The sequence below is a fragment of the Miscanthus floridulus genome, chromosome 9, assembly GCF_019320115.1.
Source record: "Miscanthus floridulus cultivar M001 chromosome 9, ASM1932011v1, whole genome shotgun sequence".
Classification (NCBI taxonomy): Eukaryota; Viridiplantae; Streptophyta; class Magnoliopsida; order Poales; family Poaceae; genus Miscanthus; species Miscanthus floridulus.
The window spans coordinates 115011154-115025852 of NC_089588.1; the positions used below are offsets into that span (position 1 = coordinate 115011154).

Consider the following 14699-nt stretch of genomic DNA (forward strand, 5'->3'; position numbering starts at 1 on the left):
GTCTGGTCGTTTCCAGTAAGCATCTAGAAGCGAGAAATTACGACTGGACGCGTCCGGTCATGCTCGACCAGACTCACCCAGCGTCTAGTCACACAGCATCTCCTCTATGCGCTGCCACGTTAGCAGGACTGGACGCACCCCGTCAGCGTCTGGTCACTAAGTGACCCAGCGTCCAGTCGAAGACCAATTCCAGCGTCTTCACACTTCCACTAACCGGACGCACCGGTCCTACCTAAGGCTGGATGAAAAACTCGAAGCTTGTTAGCTCGCTCGGCTCGTGGCTGGCTCGGCTCGGCTCAGCTCGTTATGATAATGAGCCAAGCTAAGCTAAGATTTTAGCTCGTTAGCTATAACGAGCCAACTCGATCCACTTGTTGATCTTGCACTTTGTCATCACTACTTCTTGCTTGAACTTGATCATGAGAACCACTAGCTTGTACATTTGAGTTAGAGAGCACTTGATTCTTATCATCTTCAACATCAATCACCTCTCTAGGCCTTATATCACCAATGTCCATGTTCTTCATTGCATTGATCAATTAAGTGCCTCTTACATCATCTAGATTCTCATCTTCCTCTTGGGAACCATTTGTTTCATCAAATTCCACATTATGAACCTCGTCAAGAGTACCACTAGCCAAATTCTAAACTCTATATGCCTTGCTAGTAGTGGAGTAACCAAGCAAGAAGCCTTCATCACATTTCTTTTCAAACTTGCTCAATCTAGTGCATTTCTTCAATATATAGCATTTACAATCAAAAACTGGAAAGTATGCTATGTTGGGCTTTCTTCCATTCAATAGCTCATAAGGTGTCTTCTCCATCATGGGGTGATAATAGAGTCGGTTGCTATAATAGCAAGCCATGTTGATTGCTTCAGCCCAAAATGAATGACTCACATTGTACTCACTCAACATTGATCTTGCTATATCAATCAAAGTTATATTCTTTCTTTCAACTAGGCAATTTGATTATGGGGTCTACTTGGCCGAGAATTGATGTCTAATTTCAAATTCATCACACAACTCATTAATTCTAGTGTTCTTGAATTCACTACCATTGTCACTTCTAACTTTCTTGATAGTTGTTTCAAAGTCATTATGAATGCCCTTAACAAATCATTTGAATATCGCAAATACATCACTCTTGTCAACCAGAAAGAACACCCACGTGTATCTAGTGAAATCATCTACAATCACAAATCCATATTTGTTTCCACCAATGCTAGTGTGTGTGGTTGGTCCAAACAAGTTCATGTGCATCAACTCAAATGCCTTAGATGTGCTCATCATGCTCTTCTTAGGATGTGTGTTACCAACTTGTTTTCCATCTTGACATGCACTACATAGCTTATCCTTCTCAAATATGACATCTTTCAAGCCTCTAACTAAGTCATGTTTAATCAACTTGTTCAATTGTTTCATTTCAACATGACTAAGCCTTCTATGCCATAACCAACCCATGCTAGACTTAGTGATCAAACATGTTGTCAATTGAGCTTCTCTAGCATTGAAATCAACCAAGTATAGATTCTCATATCTAAATCCTTTGAATATCAAGTTAGAGCCATCTACACTTATGATCTCTACATCATCCACACCAAATATGCACTTAAAACCAAGATCATATAATTGAGCTACCGATAATAGATTAAAGTTCAAGCTCTCTACTAGTAACACATTAGAGATGCTCAAGTCATTAGATATTGCAATCTTACCTAGCCCTTTGACCTTACCTTTGCCATTGTCACCAAATGTGATACTATCAATCCCATTGCTCTTATTTTCATTGATTGAATTGAACATTCTTGAATCATCAGTCATGTGTTGTGTGCACCCACTATCAAGCACCCAATGCCTTCCTCCGGCTTTATAATTGACCTATAAAAGAAGATCAATTTTTTTTAGGTACCCAAACTTGCTTGGGTCCTTAAAGGTTAGTTACCAAGATCTTTGCTACCCAAATGACCTTCTTCTTTGGGACCACAATTGTTGTACCAATAAACTTAGCCTTCACATCATTGGTATCCTTAACAAGCATATAACAAGAATCAAATTTAATTGAGGATACATTAGGTAGCTTATTCTTGTTAATCTTGCAATATTGCTCTACATGGCCAACTTACTTGCATCTATTGCAAAACCGACCATTGCCCTTCACAAAGCTAACTTTGGGAGCAACAAAGGCCACCTTGCCTTTCTTGGGGGTATAGCCTAATCCCTCTTTGTTGAGAGAAAACATTTGGCTACCCAAGCACTTTAGCAAGCGGACATCTCCACTATAGGTATTGCCTAAGGCACGAGTGAGCTCATTCACCTCCTTCTTGAGGGTCTCATTTTCCACTATTAGTGAGGCATCACAAGTGAGACCATCACTCAAAGGTGAAGTAGAAGTGGTAGTGCTACAAGAAGTATTAGTGGGAGCAACTACAATGGGTTTATAAAAAGATTTATCAATAATATCACATGTTAGTCCCATATCACAAGACATAATCACTTGCTCCTTCTTGGCTTCCTCTATTTTGACTTGCTCGATGACAGAGGAGTGAGCTTTTTCAAGCTTAGAGTGAGCTTTGCCAAGCTTCTCATGGGCTTCTATTAGCCTCTCATGAGTGGCATTTAGCTCATCAAAGGATTGCTCAAGAAATTTTACTTTCTTGCATAATTCTTTGCACTCCTTTCTCTTCATCTCAACGCAAGTGTGCACTTCCTCACACATGTACAAGAGCTCCTCCTTGGTGTACTCCTCCTCCTCATCATCATCATCATTCCTACAAGCACCACTTTCCATTCATCATCATCACTCACATCATATTTTACCTTGGTAGGCTTTGCTATGAGGCATGTCGATGGAGTGTCGAAGATGGAGGGCTTGTTGTTGATGGTTATGCTTGCTAGTGCTTTCTTGATAGATTTCTTGCCATCATCACTAGAGTCATCACTATCCAAAGAGCCATCACTATCCCAAGTGACCACATAGCCTCCACCCTTCTTCTTCTTTTAGAAGGTTATCTTCTTCTCCTTCTTCTCCTTCTTTTCTTTCTTGTCCTTCTTGTGCTTCTTCTTCTCATCCTCATCATTATCACTATTGTAGGGACAATCCGCTATAACGTGATTGGGGCTCTTGCAATTATAGCATCTTCTCACATATTCTTTGCTTTTGGTGTGATCTCTTCTCTTTCTTGCACCATATCCCTTCTTTTTCATGAATTTGCCCATCTTGCGCACAAATAGAGCCATGGCTTCATCATCAATGTCACTAAGATCCTCATCATCACTTGATTCTTTCTTGGAATTGCCCTTGTTCTTGGATGATGATCTAGCCTTGAATGCTACACTCTTCTTCTTATCTCTATCTTCCTTCTTGTCATCCTTGTCAACCCCTTCCCTTTCCACTCGGTATGTCTCTTGTGTCATGGCATCACCTAGTACTTAGTTTGGGGTAATCTCCTTCAATCCTCCTCTTATGATAAGCAATCTCAACATCTCAAATCTTGGAGGTAGGCACATCAAGAACCGATGAGAGACATCATCATCCTTGATCTTCTCTCTCAATGCCTTCAAATCATTGACAATCACTTGCAATCGATGGAACATCTCCGAAATGCTCTCATCATCCTTCATCTTGAAGCTTGTCAACTTATCCTTTAGGATGTACAGCTTGGCACTCTTCACTGCTGGTGTGCCCTCATATGTTTCCTCCAATCTCCTCCACACCTCATTAGCTCTTTCACAATCCTTGATTTGCTCACCTTGGAATCAATGGCATTGTATATGGTGTCAAGAGCCATTGTATTACATTGCTTGTTGGTCTTGTCTAGGTTGGTGGGATTGTCAAGATCAATGATAGCATAGTCATTCTCGGTCACATCCCATACTTGATCATTGATTGAACCAAGTTACATCTTTATCTTTCTCTTCCAATAATTATAGCATGTGCCATCAAAGAATGGTGGTTTGCCCCCCACATGGTTGAACACAACTTGAGCCATAATTTAACACCGAGGTTGTTAAGCCTTCAATTAAATAGTAACCTGTCTCTGATACCACTTGAAAGGTCCTAATATGGCTAGAGGGGGGTGAATAGCCTATTTAACAATCTACAAATCAACTAGAGCAATTTGTTTAGTATAACAAATAGCGAAATGCAAACTTGCTCTAGCACTACAAGGGTTGCAAGCCACCTATCCAATAATTCTAGTTGCTATGATCACTAAACACACAATTTGCTATTTCACTACTCACTTAGAGCTCTTACACTTGCTACACTAAAGAGCTCCACTAGATGAACTTAAACTACAAAGCAAGCTCTCAAATCTAGTTACACTAAAGAGCTTGTTACAACTAGTTTGCAAGAATATAAATGAGTGAGTAGGGTGATTATACCGTCATGTAGAGGAGTGAACCAATCACAAGATGAATACTAAATCAATCACTAGGAGAATACCAAAGGGCAAGAGACAACCAATTTTTCTCCCGAGGTTCACGTGCTTGCCGGCACGCTAGTCCCCATTCTATCGACCAACACTTGGTGGTTCGATGGCTATGAGGTGTTGCACGAACCTCGTCCACACAATTGGACACCGCAAAAACCTACCCACAAGTGAGGTAACTCGATGAAACGAGCAATCCACTAGAGTTACCTTTCAGCGCTCCACCGAGGAAGGCACAAGACCCCTCACAATCACAACGATCGGAGCCAGAGACAATCACCAACCTCTGCTCAATGATCCTCACTGCTCCAAGCCATCTAGGTGGTGGCAACCACCAAGAGTAACAAGTGAATCCCATAGTGAAACATGAATACCAGTGCCACTAGATGCAATCACTCAAGCAATGCACTTGGATTGTCTCCCAATCTCACAAAGATGATGGATCAATGATGGAGATGAGCGGGAGGGCTTTGGCTCAGCTCACAAGGTTGCTATGTCAATGCAAATGGCCAAGGGAATGAGCTTGAGCTGGCCATGGGGCTTAAAAAGAAGCCCCCACAAAATAGAGCCATTGGGCTACTCACTGCACTGAACATGGGGTAATCGGATGCTTCGGTCATATTGACCGGACGTAGGACCCCAGCGTCTTGTCGTGCAAGGCACGCCACGTGTCCCCTCTCTTCAAATACTGAGCGCCCAATCCCAACGGTTAAATGATGACCGAACGCGCTGCTGCGAAGTGACCGGACGCTGGACCTCAGCGTCCGGTCGTTTCTAGTAAGCATCTAGAAGCAAGAAATCACGACCGGACACATTTGGGCATGCTTGACCAGACTCACCCAGCGTCTAGTCACAAGGCGTCTCCTCTGTGTGCTGCCGCGTCAGTAGGACCGGACGCACCCCGTCAGCGTCCGGTCACTAAGTGACCTAGCGTCCGGTCGAAGACCGATTCTAGTGTCTTCACACTTCCACTGACCGGACACACCGGTCCTACCTAGACTAGCATCCAGTCACTTACAGTGACCTCCATTAGGCGTGACGGAGCCCACGCCCTCAGGGTTAGGTGTGATAGAGCCCACGCCCTTGGGGTTGGCCGACATGGAGCCCGCACCCTTAGGGTCGGGCGAGACAGAGCCCGTACCTTCATGGTTAGGCGAGACCAAAATACGCTCTTGATTGTCTGGGCGAGTTAGCATTCATGGCCATCAGCTTCCTTCTTCTGGGTATCCCTAATATTGATACCCGACAGTAGCCCCTGAGCCTGTAGAGGAGTAGGATACTTCTTTGAAGGCTTTTTCAGATGGAAGGATTTTGAGGGTCTTGATCTCCCTTTGTGGGTCACAAGATATCTTGGTAGGGTCGCGATTCCTTTCCATCATGTTCGGACTCTTTAGGAGCATGCAGCTGCAGGATTCGGGGGGTCAGAAAAGACCTCTCTTGATTCTAATCCCTCCCTAGGATCTAATCGATCCACCATTGTTATGCAACCACGTATTCGGTCTCCTTGTAAGTCCAACTTCCCCTGAGCCCCCACGCGTAGCAAGGGTCCGGTCGAGGGGTCAACTCGTCTTGTGGTCATCCTCCCTCAATCGTTTTTTTGATAAAACAGAGGGGCTGAGTCATGCCATGTTTTCCTCTATGGACGAATCATGGTGCTCGATGAGCTGTTAACGGGCAAGTCCGAGTGGGGCCCTGGCTTCCCGTTCATGGGGGTCCAGCATGGGTCAGCTGGTGACCGACTTCAGATTCCTGATGGCTAGTCCATATAGTTCTCAGGTCCATTTGACCGGTCCCAAGGGCTCGTTGCTTTTCTTCTTGAGGAAAAACCATGGACCGTGCACCGGCCAAGACTCAAACGTGGGTCGAGATGCCCATGGCGCTCGTGCGCCTAGGTGCTAGCCGCTAGCGGGCCCATCCTTAACCACCCCTCACTCTAAAGGTGCCCCGAAGCAGTTGTGAACCCATCGATGGGCCAACCTATGAACTCCTGGGCCTTAATGGGCCATGGAAACATTTTTAGCTCTGTATCCCTCCTTACCTATGGTAGTTTTCAGCCATCGATGGGGCAAACCATCGTCCAATGCGCCCTTCGAGGGGGTAGCTGGGCGTGGCATGCGCACAACTCTCGGAGAGGCAAAGTGACGAGGCGTGGTAGGCGTGTCGATCGAGGCGGACGGTTCGCCTCTTGCTCCACCTTCCCCTATAACTAGGGGGTTTTCCCTTCATCTTTCATACGCCGAACCGCAGCCTCGTCCTCTTCGCTTCTTCACCACAAGCGCTCGGATCTCTTGCTCTTGCTCTTTCACCGTCAACGAAGTTCTTGTTCCTCCACCCTTGCTTCCCATGGAGTCATGGTATTGCTCCGACGTCACCCACGAGCGCATGGAGGGCCTCATCAAGCACGGTCTTCTCTGTGGGAGAACCGAGGCGGTGGAGTGGCTCGTGCTCGGTCATGAGGAGGTGACTGCTATGTCGTGTCCTTCACGCCCTTCCACGAGCGCGGACTCATGATTCCTCCCCACCTATTCCTCCAGGGACTGCTACACCACTACCAGATTGAGTTGCAGCACCTAAATCCCAATGGGATCCAGCACATCGCGGCCTTCATCATGCTGTGCAAAGGGTATCTAGGGATTGAACCCTACTTTGAGTTGTGGAGGTACTTCTTCTCCGTCTCCCTGCACAAGAAAAGGGAGAGGAGTGGGGACCTATCAGTGCTGATAGGATGCGCAGGTATCCACCTCTGGGGCCACTAGTCCACCGAGTACATGACATGTCCGCTGTTGAGGTCCAATAAAGGATGGCACGTGCTTTGGTTCTACATGAAAAATGACGTTGTCGCTCCCTTGCCGAACTTCATCGGACGCCTAATCGAAGAGGCATTGCTAGTGTGGGGGTGGGGACCCCCCGAGAAGGAAAAGAAAAGGCTCCACGATCTCCTAGATGCCATCGCGCTCCTAAAAAACCATGGTCTCTGTGGGGCTGGTGTCATCAGAGCGTATCACGCGAGTAGGGTGGCACCGCTGATGGCGCGCGCCCTCCCACTGTACGGGATGACGCCTGGCGCATAGCTTGGTGGGATGGTGCTCGCCCAAGGGCCGCTCTGTGACAATGAGGTTGTGCAATGTATCAAGGAAGTGATGGAGGAGTTCGATGCCATGTTCCTGATCCTAGGACATCCCATGATGTGGCTAGACATGGGCTTTGTCGAGCTACCGGCGGGGTTGGGCTTTTGGGCCTCCGTCGTGCGCTGCCAGAGCACGTGGCCATGAGGGTGGTGAACCATGCCACAGACAAGAAGAGGAATAAGAAGAAGGATGAGGAGAAGGCAAAGCGGCGAGCGAAGCTGGACCGAGGAAACAACATAGTCAGAGCGATCATCCACGCAGGTGGCCGTGACTTCACAGGTAGAAATAGCACAGCTGGAGCCATCATCTGTGTAGGTGGCCGCCTCTGTGATAGGGCAGATGGAGGAGGATGCACCCGAGCCATCCATGGCGGACGTGGTGCGGCTGGGTGCGGTCACGACATCATAGGCGAAGACAGCGCAACTGGAGCTATCGTCTGTGTAGGTGGCCACGTCTGTGGTGGGGTGGATAGAAGAGGGCGCACCTGATGCATCCTTAGCAGATGTGGTGATGGGTAGGCCTCCACGTCCACATCACCCACCCCCTCTACCATCAGAGGGGCCGCTCCAGAGGAGTTGCTGCCACAAGAGGGGTCGGCGCTGCTTGGGATTAGCGTAGAGCCATCCCGATCTCTGGTCTAGGTGGGTGGCGACCTACACGCGTGGGGAGGATTCCTGATCTAGTGGGTAGACTAGCGGGACCCAGGGGCAATGCTTTTTGGCCTTGACAACACCGCAGAGGAGAGGGAATGGGGGAGCATCCACATGGAGGTTGGGACCACGGTTAACACCCTAACCACGGCGCTGAGCTCGTTGCACAATGTCATTGCCCCAGTTGGCCAGGTATGATATGATCGTGTTTCTAACTCTCATTTTCCCATTCCGCGCCTCTAAGTTTTGTCCTCTTTGTAGTCCCTTATGGTTTGCAACCAGGAGAAGTCCTAATTCCTTCGTCGCGAGAAGGACATTTGGGACCGCCTCGCTGGAGAGACGTGGCAGAGTGAGGGGCTGGCTGCACAGCTCGCTACCCCCCATTAGGAGGTGGCTGAGCTTGCCCCGCTACCCAGGAGCTGGACGACCTCCGAGTCAGGGAGAAGGATGCTCGCGATGATGCCCGTGAGGCCGAGGAGAAGCTCATGGCCCTGATCAAGAGGGTGCGCATGGACACCATAGAGGCCAAGCGGCTACGGAAAGAGTGTGATGATTTGCTCTAAGCCATAGAGGGGCTCCGCACGGAGTGTCACTTGGCTCACCAGGAGCGTGCCGACGCCCAGCAACGGATCGACTTCCTCGAGGGTGAGCTTGAGGGGGAGAGGGATCTGAAGGTTGTGGCTGAGGGCATGTCCGCTAGGCTTGCCATGGAGGTTGGTCAGCACCAGCAAGAGGTCCGATGCCTGGAGGCTGAGGTGACCCGACAGCGCGATGAGGTGCACAAGCTTTGGGTGAACGTGGATGGTAAGCCTCTGGTTTCCCATGTTGTCTTTCTCCATGGAATCCGTGGTAGGCCTTTTGACATGATTGGTATGTGACTTGGATAGGTCTTGATGACAAGCTTGGGGCGGAGGTGACGAAGAGCTATGGCCTAGAGAAGGAGCTTGGCGAGGTGAAGGCCTCCCTTCTAGGGATGAAAATGGATTGGATACGGACAGATATCACTGATATTACCTTTGTTTTCATATTTCTGTCTAGATTTAGATTCGAATACAGATAGTGTCAACTATGTCGGATAGGATACAATTGGATATCGACATCATAAATATGTGATTTGAGTATTTGGATACGGATACGGTATCGGATGTTGGATATCCGGACTTGGATATGGACAGATCTCAAACCCTCTAAACGGATTCGGTTTCGAATACGGTCGGAAAATATCCGTACTGTTTCCATCCCTACTCTCTCCTAAAGGAGAGCGATGAGCATGATACCCTATGCGTCGCCGTCTATCTGGTCTACGACAACCTCGAGCTAGCCCCGGAGCAGGAGATGAGCTCACTCGTGGTCCATGCCATCCAGATTATGGATTGGGCGCGTGAGATCATGAGGGACATGCTTCACTTTGGCATTCATTGGTCGTTTGCGATCGCTTGTTCTCACTACGAGAACATTGATCTGGCAACGATGAGTCAGGGCTTCGAGCCCGGTTACTCCAAAGCCAAGCTAGAGGAGATCGAGGAGTCAGTGCCCCCCTTGGCGCAGGACCTATCTATCAAGATCGATGATGAGGTCATCCCATGGGGGTTTCGTTAGTTAGATAGGCCAAGCGGCGACCTTGTAATAAGTAGACAAGTTTTTAACTTTTGTTATGGTCAAACAGACTTTTGGTTCTTCTCCCTTTTTTATGTATAAAAAGGTTCATGCGTTTTGACCATTTGATCACACTGTAAAGCTCAGGGTACGGGCAAAAAAACTTTGATCACACTGATGAGCAAAAACGTTGTAGCCACTGGGGCGTAGGTTTCTTGTGGCCCGACCAGTTTTACTCAGCATTTGTTTCCGCAGCCATAGCTACTAGTCTTAACTTAAGAGAGGATCAGGCGTAGTGAATATTTTTGGGTAGATATACTCTTATCAGCCCCCGAGTGAGGCCTGACCCCTTGCCGTTGCTAGGTTCGGGTGTCACTAAAGATCGAGGAGACAAATAGCAAAACCGATAAGAAAAAATATTTTGGCATTTCAGAAACATCATTCTTAATTTCCGCAAGTATATGCATAGGCTAGGGGTAAAAGCGACGTAGTTGTTCGATGTTCTAGGCATTGATGAAGCTTTGTCGTCGATGGTTCTGAGCTTGTAGGTTCCTGGTCGGAGCACCTCCGCGATGACGTATGGTCCCTCCCACGGCGGAGAGTGCTTGTGGCGGTTCTTGTTGCTCTAGACGAAGCGGAGCACCAAGTCTTCAACGTTGAAGGCCCAACCCTGCACCCAACGGCTGTGGTACCAGTGCAATGCTTGCTGGTACTTGGCTGAATGGAGAAGGGCAACATCGCATGCTTCATTGAGCTAATCCATGGTGTCCTCGAGGGACGCCTCGGCTCCCTGCTCGTCGTACACCCTAACCCTTGGTGCTCTATAGTTGAGGTGGGTTGGGAGGACCACCTCAAAACCGTGGACCATGAAGAAAGGTGTGTAGTCGATCGCTCGACTAGGGGTCATCCTCAAGCTCCAGAGTACCGTGGGAAGCTCCACAACCCATCGTCCGCCAAATTTGTTCAGCTGGTTGAAGATCCTAGGCTTAAGGTCTTGCAAGACCATGTCGTTCATGCACTCAACCTGCCCATTCGTGCAGGGGTGCGCCACGGCGGCCCAATCGACGCGGATGTGGTAGTCATTACAAAATCAGAGTATTTTTTTCCTGGTGAACTGTGTGTCGTTGTCTATGATGATGGAGTTTGGGACTCCAAAGCGGTGGACGATGTCGAGAAAAAATTGCACGGCTTGCTCAGATTTGACCACGAAGATCGGCCGAGCCTCTATCCATTTTGTGAACTTGTCCGTGGAGACAAGCAAGTGCGTGTAGCCCCCAAGTGCTCTTTTGAGGGGTTCGACTAGATCAAGCCCCCAGACCGCGAATAGCCATGTGATAGGGATCATCTGGAGCGCTTGGGTCGATAGGTGGGTTAGACGAGCGTAGTACTGACATGTTTCACAGGTGTGCACAATTGGTTCGGCGTCAGCCACCGTGGGTGGCCAGTAGAAGCCCTGTTGGAATGCGTTTCCGACCAAGGTTATGGGTGCGGCATGATGTCCACAGACCCCACCATGGATGTCCTTCAGTAGTAGCCTCCCTTGTTCGATGGGGATGCAATGATGTAGGATCTTGGTGTGGCTTTGCTTGTAGAACCCCCCCTCAATAATGATGAAGGACTTGGTGCAACGTGCGAGCCATCGGGCCTCCGTTTTGTCTGTTGGGATCACCTCGTGGAGGAGGTAATTGAGGTATGGTGTCCTCCAGTTAGCTAGAGGGTCAGGCTCTACCACTAGATCTTTATCAAGCTCCATGACTTTAAGGGTGGAAGGAGCTGATGGTCGGTCAGCCCTGGAGCTTAGGGCAGGCGGCGCCTCATTGGTCTATTCCCACTCCTCATAGTGGACCAAAGGCTTGTACTGATCGCAGGTGAAGACGCCCATCGACACCGTCTCTTAGCCGAACGCCATTTTTGCTAGCATGTTGGCCGCCTCATTGAGCCACCTCGGGATGTGGTTGAGTTCAAGGCCATCAAACTTGTCCTCCAGCTAGCGGACTTCTTAGTAGTATGTAGCCATCTTGGTGCTATGGTTGCTCAACTCCTTCATGACTTGATCGATGACTAGCTATGAGCCGCCTCGGACATCAAGCCGTCGGATGCCCAACTCGACAACAACACATAGGCCATCGATGAGCGCCTCATTTTCAGCCACATTGTTGGAGGTGGGGAAGTGGATGCGAACCATGTACCTCATGCGCACCCCAAGGGGCAAAAACAAGACCAATCCCAAGCCAGTGCCTTTCTTTGTCAGCAATCCGTTGAAGTATATCGTCTAGTACTCTTGGTCGATGGCTATTGGCGGCATCTGGATCTTGGTCCAGTACTCTTAGGACTTGATGGCCATCTGAGGGGCATACAAAATGGCCTGACCCATCAGTTCGAGTGCCCACTTTGCAATTCTTTCTATGGCGTCCCAATTTTGGATGACTTCGCTGAGAGGGAAAGATGTCACGACTGTCCCTGGGTGTGACTCGAAGTAGTGATGCAACTTCTTCCTAGCGATCAGGACGACGTACAAGAGCTTCTAAATTTGGGGGTAGCGAGTCTTGGAATTGGACAAGACTTCGCTAATGAATTATACAGGACGCTGCACCTTGAGGGTGTGTCTCTCTTCTTCCCGTTCTACCACTAGGGCAGTGCTGACCACTTGTGTGGTGGCCTCAAGGTAAAGCAAGAGTGGTTCCCCATCGGTCAGCGAGACCCGAATCGAGGCTTTCATCAGGATTTCCTTGACCTTGTCAAGTGCCTCCTGAGCCTCAGGCGTCCATGCAAATCGATCGGTTTTCTTCAAAAGTCGGTATTGGGGGAGGCCTCGTTCGCTGAGGCGTGGGATACAATGGCTAAGCGCGGCGAGGCACCCCGTAACTCAATGTACTCCCTTTAGATTTTGAATCAGGCCCATCCTCATGATGGTCGAGATCTTCTCCGGGTTGGCTTCGATGCCATGCTCGGAGATGATGAACCCAAGCAGGATACCCCTTGGGACCTTGAAAACATATTTCTCAGGGTTGAGTTTGATGTCATTTGCCTAGAGTTTCACAAAGGTTTGCTCTAGGTCTGCTATGAGTTGGTCAGCCTATTTGGACTTGACCACAATGTCATCTACGTAAGCCTCAACGGTTCGCCCGATGAGGTCCCCGAAACACTTGAGCATACAACGCTGGTATGTAGCCCCTACATTTTTCAAACCAAACGACATTGTGACATAGCAGAATGATCTGAATGGGGTGATGAAAGAAGTCACGAGCTAGTTAGATTCTTTCATCATGATCTGATGGTACCCGGAGTACGCATCAAGGAAGCAAAGGGTTTCGCACCCCGAGGTCAAGTCGACTACTTGATCTATATGTGGCAAAGAAAATGGATCCTTTGGACACGCCTTGTTGAGACTCATGTAGTCAACACATATTCTACATTTCCCATTCTTTTTTGTACAAGGATGGGATTGGCTAACCACTCGGGATGATACACTTCCTTAATGAATCCAGCCGCCAAAAGCTTCGCGATCTCCTCGCCGATGGCCCTATGCTTCTCCTCGTCAAAGCGACGCAGGAGCTGCTTTATTAGCTTGGAGCCTGGCCTAATCTTCAAGGCATGCTCAACGACTTCCCTTGGAATGCCTGGCACATCCGAGGGTTTCCACACGAAGATATCTCTGTTGGCATGAAGAGAGTTGATGAGCGCGCTTTCCTATTTAGAGGAAAGTGTGGTGCCAATGCGCACCACTTTGTCCTCGGAGCTACTGGGGTCTATGAGGACCTCCTTGATGCCCTCCATGGGCTCAAAAGATCTGGCCAACCATTTGGAGTCAGGTGCTTCCTCGATGGTCCCCTCCTTGATGATCGCGAGCTCCTCAGAGGCGATAATCGCCGAGGCGTGCTCACAGCACTCAACTTCGCACTCATAAGCATGCTGGAAGGAGGTGTCGATGGTGATGACCCCATGTGGGCCTGTCATCTTGAGCTTTAGGTAAGTGTAGTTGGGGACGGCCATGAACTTCGCGTAGCACGGTCGTCCCAGGATGGCATGGTAGGTTTTGTGGAACCTAACCACATCGAAGGTGAGGGTCTCCATCCTATAGTTGGTTGGATCCCCAAAGGTGATGGGTAGGTCAATCTGCTCAAGCAGTACGACTTGTTTCCTTGGCATGACACCGTGGAAAGGCGCCCCGATTGGTCGGACATGCGACCGATTGATGCCCATGGCATCAAGCGTCTCAACGTACATGATGTAGAGGCTGCTGCCTCTATCCATTAGCACCTTGGTGAGATGCTACGTGCCGACGATTGGGTCGAACATAAGCGGGTACCTTCCCGGCTGCGAGACACTCTGTGGGTGGTCAGATTGGTCAAAGGTGATGGCGGACTCTGACCACCAGAGGAAAGATGGCATAGCTGGCTCGGCCATGTAGACCTTGCGACGCGTGAGCTTTTGGTAGTGCCTGGAGTTGTAAGCCACTGCCTCACCGATGATCATGAGGCAGCCATCTAACGTCGGAAAGACGCCATCCTTCCCCTTGGCATTGTCCACCGCTGGCTCAGGCTTCTTCCTCTTGTCCCTCTTTTTGGAGATGTCGGACAAGAAACACTTCATGAGGGCACAGTCCTTGTACAAGTGCTTGATGGGGAAGGCATGATTCAAACATGGCCCCTCGAGTAGCTTCTCAAAGTGGTCGAGAGCACCCTCGGTGGGTGCCTGTCCACTTTTCTGCTTGGTAGTGGCCACGAGCGAGCCCCCATGTCACTGCTTGTTCTTCTTCCTGTTCGGGCGGTTGGAGGTGCCCTCGCTGGCATCCTTGTCCTGCTTCACTTTGCCCTTGGGGCGGTTGAAAATTGCTCTAACCACCTCCTCACCTGAGGCATGGCTAGTCGCGATGTCGAGGAGCTCCTTGGT

The 14699-nt window shown here is 49.1% G+C and overlaps 1 protein-coding gene across 1 annotated transcript; it reads right to left on the bottom strand.

Annotated features, from left to right (window-relative positions):
- Positions 1-13496: 13496 nt before the first annotated feature.
- LOC136480646 (uncharacterized) lies at positions 13497-14060 on the bottom strand. Its single transcript, XM_066478128.1, has one exon. It carries the CDS (start codon positions 14058-14060, stop codon positions 13497-13499), a length of 564 nt encoding a protein of 187 aa, XP_066334225.1.
- Between the last annotated feature and the right edge of the window lie 639 nt (positions 14061-14699).